This window comes from Balearica regulorum, chromosome 30, assembly GCF_011004875.1.
Source record: "Balearica regulorum gibbericeps isolate bBalReg1 chromosome 30, bBalReg1.pri, whole genome shotgun sequence".
Classification (NCBI taxonomy): domain Eukaryota; kingdom Metazoa; phylum Chordata; class Aves; order Gruiformes; family Gruidae; genus Balearica; species Balearica regulorum.
This window is the reverse complement of record NC_046213.1, coordinates 255,436-272,996: the sequence shown is the minus strand read 5'-3', so window position 1 is coordinate 272,996 and position 17,561 is coordinate 255,436. Positions and strand designations below refer to the sequence as shown.

The 17,561-nt window shown below is 49.3% G+C and overlaps 1 protein-coding gene across 1 annotated transcript; it reads right to left on the bottom strand.

The window, feature by feature from the left end:
• Window positions 1-4,233: 4,233 nt before the first annotated feature.
• PIN1 (peptidylprolyl cis/trans isomerase, NIMA-interacting 1) lies at window positions 4,234-17,300 on the bottom strand. The gene is made up of 4 exons (XM_075738063.1): window positions 17,192-17,300; window positions 15,393-15,593; window positions 8,681-8,791; window positions 4,234-5,507 (listed from the first exon to the last, which is right to left on the bottom strand). Exons 1-4 carry the CDS (start codon window positions 17,247-17,249, stop codon window positions 5,398-5,400), a joined length of 480 nt encoding a protein of 159 aa, XP_075594178.1. The 5' UTR covers window positions 17,250-17,300; the 3' UTR covers window positions 4,234-5,397.
• Between the last annotated feature and the right edge of the window lie 261 nt (window positions 17,301-17,561).

Below are 17,561 nucleotides of genomic sequence, written 5' to 3'. Positions count from 1 at the left end.
CCCAAGGCAAACCCATCCCCAAGACAAACCCATCCCCAAGACGAAAACCCATCCCCAGGACAAAAACCCATCCCCAGGACAAAAACCCATCCCCAAGGCAAACCCATCCCCAAGACAAAAACCCATCCCCAAGACAAAAACCCATCCCCAAGACAAAAACCCATCCCCAAGGCAAACCCATCCCCAAGACAAAAACCCATCCCCAAGACAAAAACCCATCCCCAAGACAAACCCATCCCCAAGACAAACCCATCCCCAAGACAAAAACCCATCCCCAAGACAAAAACCCATCCCCAAGGCAAACCCATCCCGAAGATGAAAACCCATCCCCAAGACAAAAACCCATCCCCAAGACACGGGGCAGCTCAGCGTCCTCCCAAAAGCAGCGGAGAACTAGGGAAAAAATAGAAGCAAAGTCACGAGCCCGGCTGCGAAGGGACCCTCCGTGTCCTGGCACCCCGAAGCTGCGTTTCGGAGTCGTCTTTGGGGTCCAATTCCTCCTGAGCTCGCCCCGTGGATGGGAAACCTCCCGGGGTTGCCGCGCTGCTGGGCGCTGCTGGGCTCGTGCCCTCGCGGGTGCAGCACCCGCAAAGAGCCTGGGTGGGTTCAAGGCAAAGCCAGCAGGTCCCAAACGCGGGGCTCCGGCGCCCCGATACCTCTCAGCACGCGCGAGAGGGGCTTTCCAGGAGCACCGCTGCCGCGCAGACACGGCTCCTGACCCCGCGGCAGCAGTTTGCAAACGCGCCGGCACCCCTCCAAACCCACCCAGGCTCAGAAAAAGCATTTTGTGCTAAAATACGGGGCAGGGTCGGGGGGGGGAACCCAAATAAAACCCCATCCCTGTTCTGTCCCACCCTTCTCCAAGGAAGAACCTCGCACAAACCATCACTCCCCCCACCCCAAACCCTCCGGGGCGAGCGCAGTCCCGCACCGCAGAGACGCGGCAGCTCAGCCCCTTCCAGCCAGGCCAGGGCAGGGAAAGGATGGCTTTTATTAAAGTGTCTAAAAATAATTAGCAGGAAAGTTCATTACGGCAGAGCTAAACGCTCCAGCCTCATCCTTGGAAGCTGCCGGCAGCTCTCTCGTGCACGCCGCTCGTTTGCCCAGACCCGTAATGAAACATGGGGCGGGAGGAAGGCGGGGGGGGGGCCCCGAAAACTCGGCAAATTAGATCCAGCTGATGATCCAATTAAGGTTATGTTTGCAGAACTATCGGACGTAAAAGACGGTCCCTGGGCAGATGCCACGCTGAGAGGCAGCTCACACAAAATGGCCCTGCAGGGAGCGCGGCGAGGGGGGGGCTGGGGAGATGCATCTGGTTTCGTCTCCGTACAACAGCTCAAGAGCTACATCTAGAGGTGCAGGCACCCTCCAAACCGACGACCGCCAACGTCTTAACGAGGGATAACACTCCTTCCCGCAATATTTGCAATCGGAGCGACGCGGTCCTTCATCCGTGACGGCTACGGCTCACGTAAAAGCGTAGACGTGCCTTTATTTTTTACGCGGGCCGTCCGTCCCGCGTCGCAGCTCAAGTACGAGCAGGTCCCGGAGGCGCCGGGTCTCGAAGCCAACCTCTGCGTCCCCCAAAAGTCCTTCTGTGGCATCGCCTGCGTCAGGGCAAGAGATAAAAGCGTTCGATGCCAGGAGAGAGCGAGCAGCAGTTTTAAAATAAGGGATTAGTTAGGAAACTTCGCGTGAATGTTAATTGAATGCAAAGTGACATCGGGGTGGCGTGACGGAGGGGAGGAGCGGGCTTCCGCGGATGCAAAGCCAGGGATTTTGCTGCACTTGTGACATCCCTGGGGAGAAGGATCTGAAGGATCGAGAAATTCGGTAACGGGGATTAGGATGGAGCCCCAAAAATAATTTTATTTCCCCAGCAGAGCCACCGAGCGCTCCCTCGCTTTCTGAAATGGCGGCGTTAAACAAACCCTCTCCGTTGCGTCCGTGTGTCCTTCTGCATCCCGGTTCGCAGCGCCTGGAGAACCGTCGCCCATCCCGTGGAAGGCGGGGAGCAAACAGCAGCGTAGCCCGGCCGTGGAAGAGAAAACTCACGGATGCTCCCCCAGGACGGTGCTGGCGGTTGTTGGGCACGGAGACGCCAAAGCAATCTCCGGAGCACAGCCCCGGGCGAGGGACCGGCTGCGATTCACCCCGACGACGGGGAATGAGACCACCAGGAAGCTCCCCAGGTGCGGGTGGGACCCCGGGGGTCCTGAGCTGGGTGCTGCTGCTTTGGTCCACGCAGACCCCGCTCCTTCCAGGAGCCACGCAACCGCTGCTTCTCCATCTGCCCCCCCTGGGCTCTGGGTCTCATAAAGAGATTTCCTGGAGCAGACTGTGGATCATTTCTATTTTATTTTCCAGAAATCACCATTTCTGCAAAGCCTTTGTAAAAACAAACACGTCAGGATCGAACCACTCGGTAACACCCAAGAAACCATTTCGACCTCCTCTCCCTTCGCACGAACGCCACCAGAACCTCATCCCAACTTGACCGATTTAATCACACCGAGACTTTGCTCTATTAACTCCACAGCGTGCCCAGGAAGTTTTGGGGTTCCCCCCCCCCAAAAAAAAAATAATCTTATGATTTCTTCTGGGGCAGAAATACCAACCGTGAGCATCCTCCGTGTCCTCCTGAGCACGAGGAGAACTGCTCACCTTTCCGCGAGGGCCCCAGCGGAAGGAGCGGGCTGCGCACACGAGTTTCCCCGTCTCCCCCCCACGTCCACCCCTCCGTAGGCGCGAGGGGTGCGTTTTTAACGGGACCCTGACACCGCTCTGATTCTTCTCCTCTTCCTCTGGCGAGAAACCAGAAGAAATCCCTTAAATGCTCCTTCTGGAGAAGCGAAGGCTTCAAATATGACGCAGTCAGAAGCGGTTACCGTCAGTGTCACCGCTCCGGTGACGGAGTCCAAGGGCTGACACGTGTTCGGAGCGCCGAGCCAGGGTTCCCTGCAGGAACGGGGCTAGACGGAGCCGCGCTGCTCCGTATCTCACCCAGGAACGATAACCGGGAAGGGACCTGAATCCAGGCCATGACAGCACGCCAAATCGGGTTATTACATCACGGACGCTCGCTGAGCGCGGCCACAAGCGCCGCGTGCCCTGGGGAAAGGGCAGGAGACCAAAGCAGCTCCTAGTTTATGACCTCTGCAAAGAGATAGACAGGACGGTTTCTGAGCAGAGCCGCGGGAGAAGCTCCCACCCGTTCAACCTACCTACTACGCAGTTTCTACCTTGAGCAGCACCGGCTGGACACCCCAAGGGCGTTTATTCTTCTCCGAGCGGCCGCTTGGACCCCAAGACACGGATCCCCCGGGGTAGCAAACGTCCTGAACAACACCCCCGCCCCCCCAACAAGCACTTTTCAGAAGCCGGCACCGTCTCACACAGCCCTTCACAAACCCATGAGAATAACAGAAAAGCCCCCGTACCACCTTAATCCCCAAATTTTCCACCTTCTCTTTCTCTCACGACCATCTCACCAACCTTTTACTTACCTGCTTTCCTGATACCACACAGTTATTTCAGGTATTTTTATTTATTTTTTTTCTTTTTGAAGTTCTTGTTACCCCGAGCTGGATATTTTTCATTTTTTTTTTTTTTTAAATCAACACGTAGCTATGGAAACCAACTTTTATCCAATGCGCAAGAGCCTGGAGGCTCCCCAGCGTAACCAGGGAAGAGCAGAACCGCAAGCGATATTCAAAAGTTTGCTTTTGGTGATCACAGCACGTAAGAGATTTGTGTTTCCCCAGCCCTAAGATGGGAGGTTTTAGGGAAAAAACCCCAAACCCACCATGCCGAGGAGCCGCTCTCCGGACAGGCTGATTTCATAGTACGAAGGGAACACCTAAATTTGCAGAGCTGAGGTAGGCAGTCGGTATGAAATTGCACTGGAATTACTGGGTTTACCTTATCTGAAGTAACACCTGGTACCGGGATTTCAACAGTTCTGATGAAATAAGCAGGAGAACCCAATGACAACAGAGAATAAAGAATATTAACTTATAGCTTAAGACAAATTTGGAGACTTTTTTCTTAATACCACGCAAGCCACGTTTCCCTTTTAAGATTTAAAAAAAACCCCAAACAAACAGCGAGAGCCAATTCAGCACCTACCGCAGAGGTTTGGCTTTTTTTTTTTTTGTTCGTTCGAAGAGAAGCAACAAGATCTCTACAGGCAAAGGAGGAGAAATAATCAATACCAGAGCTCTTGAAATGTTTAATTGGAGAGGGCTTTATTTTCTGCTTAGGAGAACTGGAACTATACAGCCGGTTTGCACTGGACCAAAGCTGGGATTATTTAGTTTTTTCTCCCCCCGTTTTTATTTCGCTAAACATAAGCAATGCAGTGTAACTGGAAAACAACGACTTACAGTGTTTAAACCACAAGTGGATCGAGAGGAGCTTGAGAAAAAAACAAAACAAAACAGCCTTCTAGCTAAAACTGAAAATCCACAATACAGTCCGCCCTACAGAATGGCACCGTCGTGTCTAAATAATGGAGTGACTTCAGCATCCTACGTACCGCTACACAGCTCAGGCTGGCTACCGATCTTCCTGCAGTGGGAACTACTGGCCGTTAGCCTCTCTCGTTTGTAATCAGAACCAAAAGGCATCTTCAAGTTTTAAAGTCGAAGCAGCGGCAGGAGCGGCGAGGGCTCCCGGTGCCACCGCGCGACGGGACAGAGGGACGATCCGCGCCGAGGCAGCTGCACTAAGGGAAGCTACGGACGGACACCGAGGGACGGGTGCCCCACGCTAAGCTGGCTCATGGTTTGCTATCTTACGGTCAATTTGTGAATGGCTTTAATAAATCAGTTCTACAAACCAAGAGATTGGGCTGCAGAGCAAATATCGCTCATTCGGGTTAAAAACGTGTTTAAAGGAACATGCAGAGGGTTGGGGAGTTCATTCCGCCAGAGCACCAGAGTTCACAAGTCAGCTTCGCCACCATCAGTGCCGCGCTGCAATAAATACGCCGCGTCTCTAAGAGGGTGGACGTGGGAAGCACTGAGGTGTGACCTTTAGCATTGACGATTCCTCGGCTAGGACACACGTCAATACGACTCAAGCAGCTGTGGCATGCCAGAAATGGTGGGTTTAACATTCTCTCTGCTTATGAAAGATGCTACTGTCTTATTTTGATTGTGTTCTCACCCTTGGCTAACCATGCGTCTCTGCAGGTGAAAAACATTGTGTCAGGTGCCACAGAAGATATTGAGATATGAAATGAGCTTTTTTTTTTTTTTGGTGTGGTTTTGTTGTTTGTTTTTTTTTAAACTGGAAATGAAGTTCATTTGGGAGAGTGCAGGGTTGGAGTAGGTTTTGTTTTTTTTCCTTTCTTCCCCTCGCCCTTTCCTTTCTACATGTCACCAAGGCACTTCACTCTGTGCGTAGGATGATGTGGATCCCTGATTCTGTGAAAACTGGTCCGCTCATCTCGCCAGCCCTCAGCGCAAATGAGGCATCTTCAAAAGGTTTCTGCATCTGACCTGCAGAGAGCAGACACCAGAAAGTTCAATTAAGCTTCAGCAACGAATGGAAGATCTTTCCGAGCAAGCAAGCCTCAAATGAAGACAGCTTCCAGGCAAACAACAAAGTCACCAATTAATAACTTGCAGGGGGTGTTTGTTTTCATCTACTCCCAGAAGATGATTCAAAACAACTCATTCACACATGCATATACACAGACTTTTTTCCCTTTTTTTTTTTGTTCAGATCCTGCAGACATCACTGCAGCAAGGAAAGATACTCGGAGAGCTGCGGATCCGAAAAGCAGAGGAAATCTGTTCTGCAGAATCACTGGCACAAGTGGATGTTCGTCTTCCAGTCTCGTGCGCCCTCCAGGTACACAGGGGGAACGGATGCGGTGTGCATTACAAGCTGCGCTAAATAATTCACAAGGCACACATGGATAATGTCATGACCTAGATGGGAACTGCTCTCAGGGCTCCCGTCTCCAAGTCACTGAGTTTCAGGAGGTTTAGTAATCCGGGCTCGGGAAAGCCAGAGGTGCTCAGAGGAAGGACCCCGCGTGGGGATTCGTGAGCGGAATGACTGCGGCTTTGCAGGGGGGGGAGAAGGAATAAGCAGCACGAGTGCTCAGCCAGAATAATCCAAGCCAAGGGGAGACACCAGCCTGCTACAGAGGATTCGAGGGGGACGGGGTTTTTCCCCAGTTTCCCCGAGATAAAGGTTAGAGCAGAGAAACTGCCCACCCCAGCCACAATAACGGGGCTTTACTGTTACCCAACAGCTCAAAGTCTCACCGGGGGACTCTCCGCAAGGACAAGGTGGCTGCGAGGGAAGGCCGGGAGGTGACAGTACCCCACAGACACAGGGGGAACCCTCACGCTCTGCTCTTAGCACCGACCACGCTCGCAGAGATGCCTGAGACGACGTACAGGCCAGCGCCTTGCCAAAGACGCAGCATCAATCTCCTGTAAGTTTATGACCCTCGTCTCCGAGCTTCAAGGCGGTGCTGTAGCTTTGGACTCCGCAGCAAAGGAGTTAGGAGGGGGCTGCAGAAAGCTTTTCGGCAGCCTGACAGCCGGATCGGCAGCAGATATCGCAGTGACACACTAATCTCTTTGCAAATTCAACCTCCCCGACCCCTTCAAAGCCCACGCATCCCAGACGCATCGCATCTAGCCCAAGAGCATCTCCAGAATTCATGTTTTCCTTCAGGATCTACATCCATCCATACCCCTTTCTCTAGCAAGGCAGATGCCACAAAAGATGCTCACTTCCTCCCTTTCAGGATTAGTAATAGCTTCAGCTTGGCGTTTTCCCCTTCCAAAGGAAAAAAAAAAAAAGTGGTTTATTACTGAAGTGACCTGATGCATACGGTTTTCCAGAGTTTCGCTTCTCTCACGTCAGCATTTAGATTAATTGCTAGGAGAGGCGAGCAGCTTGCAAGCTCCAGTTACAAAGGCAGCGTCATTCACCGTCAGACAGACCTGCCTTGTCACCTGAATTTTTTGGTTATTTTCCACTAGGACCTGAAATCTTTATTTCAGATGAGGTAACAGCCTCCCTGCTACACCACAGTGGTCTTCCTCAAGCAGAAACATGATTTATTTGAAGGGTTTCAGGAAGACAAATTGAAATGTTTTAATAACTTCACCTCTGAAATAACCAGTGCTCCAAGTTCTAACAAATTACGTTTTCAGCCCAGTGAAAAAAAACAACCAACCAAACAAAATAAAGGCAGAGAGATGGGTTTGGCCACCACGCATGGTTCCAATGCCATCTAGTGGAAACTGGCTTTTGTGACATTTCTTTACATTTTGGTGCAGCCGAGTTTCCGCCGAACCCAAAACAACAGACACAGCACCCTAGGGTTAAGGTTTTGTTATATATAATAAAATATCACTGTTTAGCCCTGCCTGAAAGGATCTATTTGAGGAAGGAACTGCTGCTGAACTGTACCAACGCTGCACCCTAAAATAGAATAGTAATTAAAAATAGTATTTTGAGGGGAAAAAAAGCCCCAGAACTACAGTCCTAAATACAGTTTCACCTGCCGAAGATGGGGGGGGCTTCACCTAGCAGCAGGGGCTGAAAGAGCAACTCCGGAGCCCCTTCCGCGGTTACGTCTGCAGCAGCGAGGCTGCCGGCGTTTTAAATATTCCCAGGACGTCCTAAGCCGGGTAACAGCCCGTGCAAAAATCTCCTGTCAAATCTCTATACTTGCTGTTGGGCACGAGCCTGAGATGAGCTTCTGAATGCTTCAGTCCACAAATCCCAACGTGAGCTTCGGAAAAACCATTAAAGCGACACGCCGGACTGCTGCTCGCCGGTTCAGAGGTGAGCAGCTCTTACTACAGAGCTTCCTCTGGGATCACTGCAAGTCCCCGGGACTTTGGGCACGGATTGTTACAAGAAATATCGCATTTTCTCTCCCTGGAGGAACCTTTCTTGACCCTCTTCAAATAAAATATGCACGGACACTCTCTTTTTTTTTTTTTTTTTTTTTTTTTTTAAGGTTTTGGTTTGTTCTTTGAATATTGTAGCTGCACTCATGGCATCATTGCTTTCTATTTTCTTCCTAGTCGAAATTACCGCAAAAAACATTTGTAAGATAAAGCAAAAGAGGTTTCAATGTTACGCTTTCCCGTCCCAAAGATTCTTCCTCCCACACCAGCAAATCTCATTAACGAGGAAGCATCCACGAGATTTTTGTTGTCGCTCCCTCACTGCACTGATCAATAATCCTGTAACAAAACCTCTCGCCAGCGACATTATTTCAGTGGGCTGTGAATTGTTCTTATTTCCACAATTTGTTAATAGCTTTCTCATTGAAGATTAGAACGTCAAATCATTTATCTGGCGTGCCCTTAGCAAGACTTATCCACTTCTTCCCTATTCACGGCTCATTAATCTGTGCAACTGGATTTCCATTCAGTGTAGCTGGAAAATCCTTTTCCAGAGGGAAAAGCCAATTTCACAAAGGGCGTTTGCACAACATCTCCTCTCTGCCTAGAATAACATTACGGTTGCATTCCTAATTGGTTTAACTTCTAGGCATCAAACTACATTTCCTGCACAGCAGGCTGCCTAGCATATAAATCCATTCTCACGTTCGTTCCCCCTGCCAAGAAGATCAACGTCAATCCCGTAATCTTGATCTGGCGCTCACGTTGCCAGGCTGAGCTCGACTCACCTCTTCCAAACGCACCCAGGTCGCCTCCCGCTTTCGCCGAGCTGCAGTCGCTAAACTGGGAAGCCAGAGATTCAAAATCCTCCTCTCCCGATTTTATCTTCTGGATGTAACCTGTAAATACAGGGAATAGTTCAGTCAGGGGAAGGAAAAATGGAGGAAAAACCCCCACAAAAACCTCAGCCTAAGCATTACATCCTACAGCAAGAAGGGCATATATGCACACCGCGTACACGAAGCAAGGTTTTCAAGCCTCCTGAATAAAGACAGAACCAGAACTAAACTTTCACAACACCCCAAAACCACTTGTCTCAAGTTGTTCGTGGTTTTTTTTTTTCTCCCCCAAGCACGTTTCCATCTTTGCACGGTGGTCCATTTCTATTTAAGCTTCTATCAAGAAAAAAAAAAAGTCGATTCTGCCTACTACTACCCCTGAAGCACAAGAATTTATTATTGGGCTTGAAAATAGATGAGCTTTTGATTTCAGAAGGGCTCACCTCAGTAGAAGACCAAGTATGAAGAATCCCCAAGGAGTGAATTATTTGTCAAGACAGCTTTTTAAAAGGTCAGGTAAGAAATATTCGTAGTCTTAACTGAGAGCTCCGCCTCACCGTTCTGAATCTTTCTGGACCCGCGGAAAACCCCCCTGGCTAAGAACAAAGAAAACCTAAAAGATAAATCGTATTTTCCAGGCAATGGCTTGCTAATGCGATTGGGGAGCCACTAATTAGAGATCCTGGCTGCTCTCAGAGACAAGCAAAGCACAAGTGTCACCAACACATCCCCTAACACCGCACGAGGAAAATTTTTCACGGATCCCTGAGACGAGGAGAAAATCCTGCGCAGTTTCACGCGACTCAATCAGCTTCAGCTCCTTCATTAAAAGGAGCGTAACCACTAATTAAAATCCCAAGCCATCGCCGGCCCAATTTCCAGCCACCAAAATCCAATTTAGCACCAGTTGCAAGAAATGTTTCTGCACCAGGACAGTCGTGTAAGCCAAACCTGCGAGCGTAGGTCTAACCCTCCACCTTCCAAAGCAGCCCGCTCCTGCCAGAGGAGTTTGCCTTCTGCACTTTGGACCACAAGTGATAAATTAAGACTAAATTAAATCACAAGAAAAGCATTCATCCATGTATTTTAAGCAAGGGAGCATCTCCCAGAGGAACCCATCCACACATCCCCTGAAACGCAGAGGAACAGCCCCAAACTGGTGCTCCAGCTTCCAACCCAAAGCAACTCTCCGTACCAGGTGAAATCCAGCTAAATTTATTTCTCACTAAAGATCTGCTTGATTTTTAAATCCTTCTATCCAGAAACCTCCCGCCAGCTTTTGAAAGAAATCGGCAAAGCCCATCTTCCATTTTAGCCCCAAGCAGTCTTCCACCTTCAAAAAGAAACACTGAGAAGCAGCTGATTTTCTTTAACAGGAAAAAAAAAAAATATAAATCAAGATAAAAGAAATGCTGTCGCTCCCCCTTGAAGCTTTTAAGTCTCCTGGTTTCAATAACCAAACTTCCTATTTCAGGTCACTCCCATGTAAGCCCTGTAGCTTGCATGTATAAAGAGCCTGGCACTTTGCTAGATAAGCCTCTGAAAAAATAAAATAAAATAAAATTGGGCTGCATCTCGTTTGTTCCAGCTGTAAGCAGTGGAAGATCCCTACCTGGAAGAGGGTCACGCACGTAATTCAAGAGGTAGGCTTTATTATTTGGAGGGATGCTCTCACAAAAGGAAGAGGGCGGTTTATGACGCAAAAGGGTGAGGAAATAAGTATTTTCCAGCTCATTTTACTGCCATATACTTATATATGCCCGAGGAAACAGCTGCAAGGGCTGGGGGCAGGTAAGAAAATATTCCCTAATGAGAGAACGGAGGTTGCCTCTTAGGAGACGACACATCCAGCAGCAATCGAAAAAGCAGGCTATCGATTTTTGAACGAACCCCTTTATTGCGGTTTGATGCTAGCAAGACCAAACCGAAGGGATTTTAAAAGTCTTCACGTTAGTCTTTTACCCTGCAGCCCGTACTTCCTCCCCAATTCAGTCATCTCTAAATCACCTGCCACTAGCCTCAATCTTTGGAATTCAGCAAGGAGTTTGGGACAGCTAGGTTTGTTTTTCCAGCTGGATGGGCCAGGAGGAAAAGCTACTAAAAAAAAGGGGGAATAGGAGATCGATTACCTCTGGTTCTATAATTAGTAATATATTTATTTTTTTTAAACAGGTGTCCTGAATATAATTCAAAAGCCACAGAAAATGATCTTACTTCCTAAAGTGCGTAACCTGCTTCTAACAGAAAACACCCAGCACCGGTACTGTCACCTAAGTGAGGTTATACACATTTATCCCACCTGCTGCTTAGAGCGCACACGTACAGGTGGAGAAAGTCTAACATGAAAGTCTGAAACTCTACAAAACTTAAGACAACAGCTCTTTATCCTGCATTAAAAAGGAAAAAAAAAAAGGATTATTTATCCGGGTGGAAGACAGTTCACAGCATTCATATGATTTAGGAAAGAAACTGATAGCGGTTCATCCTATTAAGCTAAGCTGCTTGAGCGTAAACAGTCTGCTTGCTGACGAAACAGAGTTTATCCTAAAAATACATATTTACACCACCATAAATGCGTATCTAATTGCACACAGCCGCCAGTCCCCAGCAAGCACCCGCCAGGAATTACAGCTTTAAGTACGTTAAAGTAATAAAGCATTGAAATTAAGGATCGCAGAGTTTACATTTAGATCCAAAACCGCCCGCCCTGGTCACATCAGCAGGTTCCTAGCGGTAAAGCGCTTCCTAAGTGCGCAGAGCAAACCAGTCAACTACACGTCGAAACAGAATTTAGTTATTAAAACCTCCTAATTTTATGCCAGTGACCAGCCTGAGAGCAAAACTCGCCTGTCCTAAGGCAGATAAGGGGTTTCCAGCATAAAACCTAAAGTTTTTTTAAAGCTAAGGGAGTTGTTTCAAGTCACCTCTACCAGAACAAGACTCTTGCACCTCGTGTCTAAACTTTAGCTGGGGGAAGTGGGATTAACGAGCCTTTTCCCCAAACGATCTCAGCCATTTAAAACAAATTTTGCCGATTAGGTGCTGTCCAGGTTTTAATAAACTACCTCTAAAAACGGCGTAAGTGAAATCGAATAACGGGACATTAGTGCAAAAAGAGCAAGACGAAAAACGGCAACGGATTGCGCTGAAATGGGGAGCATTTGTGCTGAAATTGGGGAAGAGAAGCTTTCGGGGACTGAAATTTGGGATGAATCCTAACTGATTCTGCAACGAACAGGGCTCAGCTAACGAAACATCCAAATGAAAGGAGGATCAGAATATTAAACGGGACCCGAACCATCAAGCAAGTTCCAACGACACCAAGCGAACTCGCAGACGCATTTACAAATGCAACAACAAAATAAATAATAATAATAAATATCTGCTGTATGCAGAGAGCTCGATCGGAAAGAGGAGGATGTAAACGCGCAATTACAAATTAACTCCAAACCGGGCAGTATGACTTTAAAAGCGAAAAACCCAGCACCGAAGTCACGGTATCCTCGGCAGAGTAGAGAAGGGCAGTAGTAAATGCCAGAGTAAAAGGCACGGCCAAGAGCTAATCCGGAATATTGCACACCACGATGAACCCGTCCTCAAGAAAGATTAATCGAAACTGAAGTGCAAAGGAGGGCTAAGACTAGAAACAGCAGAAGGGATGACCTACATTACCAGAAACTAAAAGCCTGGTTAGCTCGGCACGCAAAAACCAGGCTGGTAAAGAGCAGGGCTCTCTGAATCCACTGAGAGGTCAACATCAGGAAGAAATTAAATTTAATTAAGTAATTAAACAACACTAATGCAAGAAACAACGGGTAGAAACTGATCATAAGCCGTATTTAGCTGGAAACCGGGTTTCTACACAGCAGAGCAGAGACGGTCTGAAATAACCTTCACAGAGCCCTAACTGCCTCTTAAGCGGAGCTTGACAAAGCTTGCAGCGGGGCCTAAGAGGTTTCACCGCCTTTAATATCAGGGTCAGGCTCAAATCTGAAACATCTTTTTAGTCCCACATTCCCTGCGACGTTACCACCCATCCGAAAAGCGCCTCGTGAGCCGAGTCCTCCGACTCCCGCTGTAACACAACGGGAGAGCTAACCTACATTTAATCCTCCGCTGCAACTTTCTTAACGGATTAAAAATCGTTCACGGAGGACGCACCCCTCCAGCGCTCTCGACTCTCCTCCCTTATTATCGGAGAGAAGCCATCAAATGGAATATTTGACATCAGTCAAGTTCACCTACAGAAAGTGTTTATCTTTAGGATCGTCCCCTCTCCTGTGGGAGCAAAGAACTCCCTAATCAAATTTCTTTCTTTCTCAGATTTTTATTGCAGAAAGTGTCAACAGCAGAGCTAGATTCGGAGGAGGGGATCTCAGAGATAACCCATCTCCAAACAAAACACGAAAATGTGTGGTGCTGTGCCTGTCACAACAAATTCCTCCCCAGAGACCTACTTCGACAATTCTACGCTATAATTACATCCACCAGGTACAGTACATCTGTTCAGAGAAGTTCACCGATGCCCCACTGTCAGGAGCCAAGCCGTGCATCCTCCCAAAAAGCTTCAGCTTTTCTAGAAACTTAATTTACAGTCATTTTCAAGAAGCCACCATAAAATAATTAATCATAAGCTGATGTTCCCTAGGACTTTCCCAGGAATAGTGTTTATTGGGGACAAACGTGGACAGAAGGGCGGTTGGGTTGGGGTTTTGTTTTTTGGGGTTTTTTTTGGACAATGATATTCCCACCATAGGGATTAATTCCCTAACGGCCTTTACCGGAGACGACAAGCAGGGTATTCACATGAAATAAGTTTTAATCGTGACTCTTTCCTCTTCAGATTATGAAGCCTAAGAGTTATTTGATAGCAAGAAAGCCCTGAAGTTGTCAAGCTAAGGGAAGTTTAAGCTGTTTCTTTCCATCACCTTATCGGGTAGCAAAGAACTGTGGCGTCTCAAAGAAAAGCACCCAAACAAAGACAGAAGGATGACAATTGTTAGGTCCAAATAGCGTTAATCAAGCTTCTAAAGATAACCAGGTTGCAGAACATCTACATATCAAAAAGCCTAAGCAGTCACAAGCTCCTGAAATACCTCGTTAGAGAAAATGAGACAATTTTCTCTTCTAAAAAGTAAATGGTTCCCTCTTACAGGGATCCAAGTACACCACTGCCTGCTTAGAACAGGCCAGCATCGTGCATCATTTAACCTCTGATCTGTAGAAAGCTCCCCGCTGGCCTTTTGATGACTCTCATCCCAAGAGATGGGTCTACAACAGTTTTTAAAGAATAAAAAAGAAAAGAAAATGAAAGAGGAGAGACAGAGAATTTACAGCTCGGCTGCAATATTTCCATCCATTTATCTTTACACCAGTCTCAACTCCCTCGGCACACATCTCCGCACCAGGCGCCCATCCCGCTTTCTCGCCCCCGGTCACACTTTCTCAGCCACCCTAACCTGAAAGGGACAATTCCCTAAAAAAATTCCCATCTGTGCCAGTTAATTTAACCTCCCCTTGCGAAAGGCTGTGAACAGATACCACCTGCTGGTCACTGTCTGGGTGCTTCAAACTATTCAGCAAAGATATTTCCCCCCCACCACGGGGCTTGCAAATAAGAAAGTCCTTAAATTTACTGTTGGTTAGGACCAAGGCAATAGCCAAAACATCCGTCCTATCTTCCCTCCCTCATTGCCGAGGCCATAAAAGATAAGACGGTCCCGGTTACATTATCTACGCGCTCGCAGCTAGCCTCCGCAACCTCGCTGCCAGGATAAACAACGCTGCCCACTGAAGAGCACGGTCTCAGTTTCATCAATTAATCAGTGGGACTGACTGAAACCTCACCGCAAGCCCCCGAATTCCTTATCCTAAGAGGGGAGAGAAGAAAAAAAAAAAAAAAAAAAGAAGCCAGTAGCAACAGCTGGACTTTGAACTCCCGTAAGATCAAAACCTTGATGCTGAAGAAACACGACATCGATTCGATTCTACTGCCAGAGCTGCAAGGGGAAAAAAAAAACCAAACCAAAACATCCAGGCTGCAAAGACTAACACCACTCGCTGCGGGAGGCACGCGGCGCCCTCGTTCCTAGACCAGATCACGAGCCAGAACACTTTGGGAAAAGCCCGAACCGATGGGGTCATCCGTACAGCCTCGTGCAAGGTTGGTTGATCCCCTCCTACAAGCACCTTGACTTCAAGTTAATTGAAATTAAGAGGTTAATTAGAACTTACTCTAAGTTGCTATTAGGGGAAGGAGTCACGTGACATTAAATAAAAAGAAATGTTTAAAGAACATTTGTTTTAGCTTTAAATAATTTTATTTTTTATATAAATATACACATTTACAAAGAAAATACAAACAAACCTCTGAAATAACATTACAAAAAAAAAAAAAAACCACCAACCAAAACCAAACCACAACACAAAGGGGAAGACACACGGGCCGGGACCTATCTTTACGTCATTTAATCATACAGCAAAATTGTTTCTGCGAGTGGCTGGGCCACACGAAAGTCCATGTTCAAACCACTTGGCTTAAAGCACTTTGCTTTAGCAAGTTCCCGACACACCGAACCACTCATCCGGGGTCCAATTCTAGCCTTAAAACGACTTTTCCCCTTCAACAGTATCATATTCTCTCTCTCCTGCATTTACTTGCCATTTATAAGCTCCAGTGCCTCATCTTTGGTCCGCGTGATCTTTTCCTGCCTCCACGACGAGGGTCTTCTGGACTGGTTGTGTTTCACCAAGAGATGCGAACATCGCACTTTGCTGGGCTCCCCTTGGCCGTTCTTCCCGCTGCCGCTGGGCCGTTCCCACTGGCTGGCATTTGTGATGTGGTTGAAGTAATAAACACGGCCTGCGGACAGACAGAGGGGCTGGGGTTAAAAAAAAAGCTCCCGACGGACCCCAAGAATCAGCTTTTTGACCCCAAGAAACAGTTTCTGATCCCAAGAAACAGCTTTTTGACCCCAAGAAACAGCTTTTTTGACCCCAAAGGCACAGAGGACTAGATTTCTGCGAGCGCTTGGCCACATCCACACGATCAGCTCAAACACACCAAGCAGGAAACAAGATTTTACAACTCCACATAATTTCCTACGCAAACGTTTCCGTCGGGAAGCGTCTTCGGTCAAAGCAACAGCCCCGCGCAAAACCAGGCTCCAGCTGCCTTTCCAATTCACCACGCTGGCGCAGATCAGCGACAAAACACCCGCTGCCACGGTCAGAAGCCAGAAACACCCCCAAGACAACACCCTGCCGCTGCCGAGGAGGCGGATAGTGCCGGGGTTCCTGGCCTGGGAATGAGATTGTGTTTTCACCCTGTTTACAAGGGTGAAAGCGTAAAACTTCTCTGTTAAGCACATCCCGCAGCAAACGTGGTGAGGTACTGCTAGCAAAGATCACGTCTTTGTGCCGCACAGACCTTTCTTTCTGAAAATCCTCTTTTTTTCCTACCAGAAAAAGACAACCTTCCTCCACAAGATACCCACGGTCTCCGTAGCTAGCAGAAAATGAAGCTCCTAGGAAGTCACCTCTCGACACATTCAGCATTAGAACCAGGTAATTCTGCTGCTCAAAGGCCTCTCAGCGCTCAAAGCCACGCGTGCGTTTACCTGCGATAACTCACGGCATCGATCGAGATGATTTCTGCTCGCTTCTAGCGCATCAGTCATCCCAAAGCTCTCCACTGAAGCCAGAAGCAGACTAGACTCGAGGAAAAAAAAACCAGCCAGCCGCAGAGCTCCCTCCCTCCCTCCAGGACACTTGAACCGCGGTGGGTCTAGCAAGGAGGGCTCACGCAGGCTGCTCTTCCCTCTCGGCCTCCCTACATTCACCGTCCCCACCTCGAACAAACGAGCTGAGCAGCCAAGCTGAAGAACGCGACCTCCTAGGAACTGCTTTTGAGCCGCAAAGGACCAAACCCTGCTGAAAGCACCGTCCTGACCCCCCCCCCCTCCCCGCCCCGAGCCACCGCAGCCCCACGGAGGGCAAAGCGTCCCGCCACGCTCCATCCCGGCCTTTTATAAAAGAGGCTTCTCCCGGCTCTACCACCCTGCCCCGCTTCCTTCCACCGGTTCGCAGCAGCCGCCTCCCGGCCCCAGACACCCGCAGGGCCCAGGCCCGGTTCCCCCGGCAGCCCGCGGCCCCCGGAGCCGCTTTAACCCCCACCAAGGCCAACCCCCGCCCCCGGGGCACGACGCCCCTGGGAGCCGGACACCCCCCCAGACCCCCACCCCGGCTCTCAGGCCCGCCCCAAGCCCAGCTCTCCACACCCCGCCGCCCTCAGGCCCCGCTCAAAGCCCCTCACACCCCGCCCAGGCCCAGGCCGGGCCCACCGGGCCGCATCCCCACCGAAACTCAAGCCGGATCCCCGATAACCCGAGAGGACCCAACCCACCGCCCCGGGAGCGGGTACCACGGCAGCCCCTCCGCTCCTGGTACCGCTGCCCGTACCGGAGCTGCGGCTCATGCGCTTCTCCCAGCCCGCGGGCAGCTTCTCCTCCTCCGCCATCTTCCCTCGGCTGCACCGCCCGCACCCGGCCCGGCCCCATTGGCGCGGAGAGGGGCGGGGCGAACCCACCCTTTCTCTACTTCTATTGGCCTGCGGAAAGGTAACGCCCACCCTCCCCGCGTTACTATTGGTGAAAACGCCTGCCTTTCTAGATTTCATTGGCTGCGGGCGGGAGGCCGCATTGTGCCCGGAAGCGAGCCTGGGCACGTGACGCAGGAGCGGACGGTGGCCGTGGGTGGACAAAAGACGCAGGAGCCCGTAAGGAAACAGCAACGCGTCGCTCCGCTCCCGGTCCGGCGGCTCCCGGTGCCC

What these genes read in the sequence shown, in the direction of transcription:
- PIN1 (XM_075738063.1), bottom strand. Translation starts at nt 17,249, where the DNA reads ATGGCGGAGGAGGAGAAGCTGCCCGCGGGCTGGGAGAAGCGCATGAGC. An exon ending in GCGCATGAGCCGCAGCTCCG is followed by an intron (nt 15,594 to 17,191) that starts GTACGGGCAGCG and finishes GTCTGTCCGCAG; the next exon opens with GCCGTGTTTATTACTTCAAC. An exon ending in CCTGGGTGCGTTTGGAAGAG is followed by an intron (nt 5,508 to 8,680) that starts GTGAGTCGAGCT and finishes TGCTCTCTGCAG; the next exon opens with GTCAGATGCAGAAACCTTTT.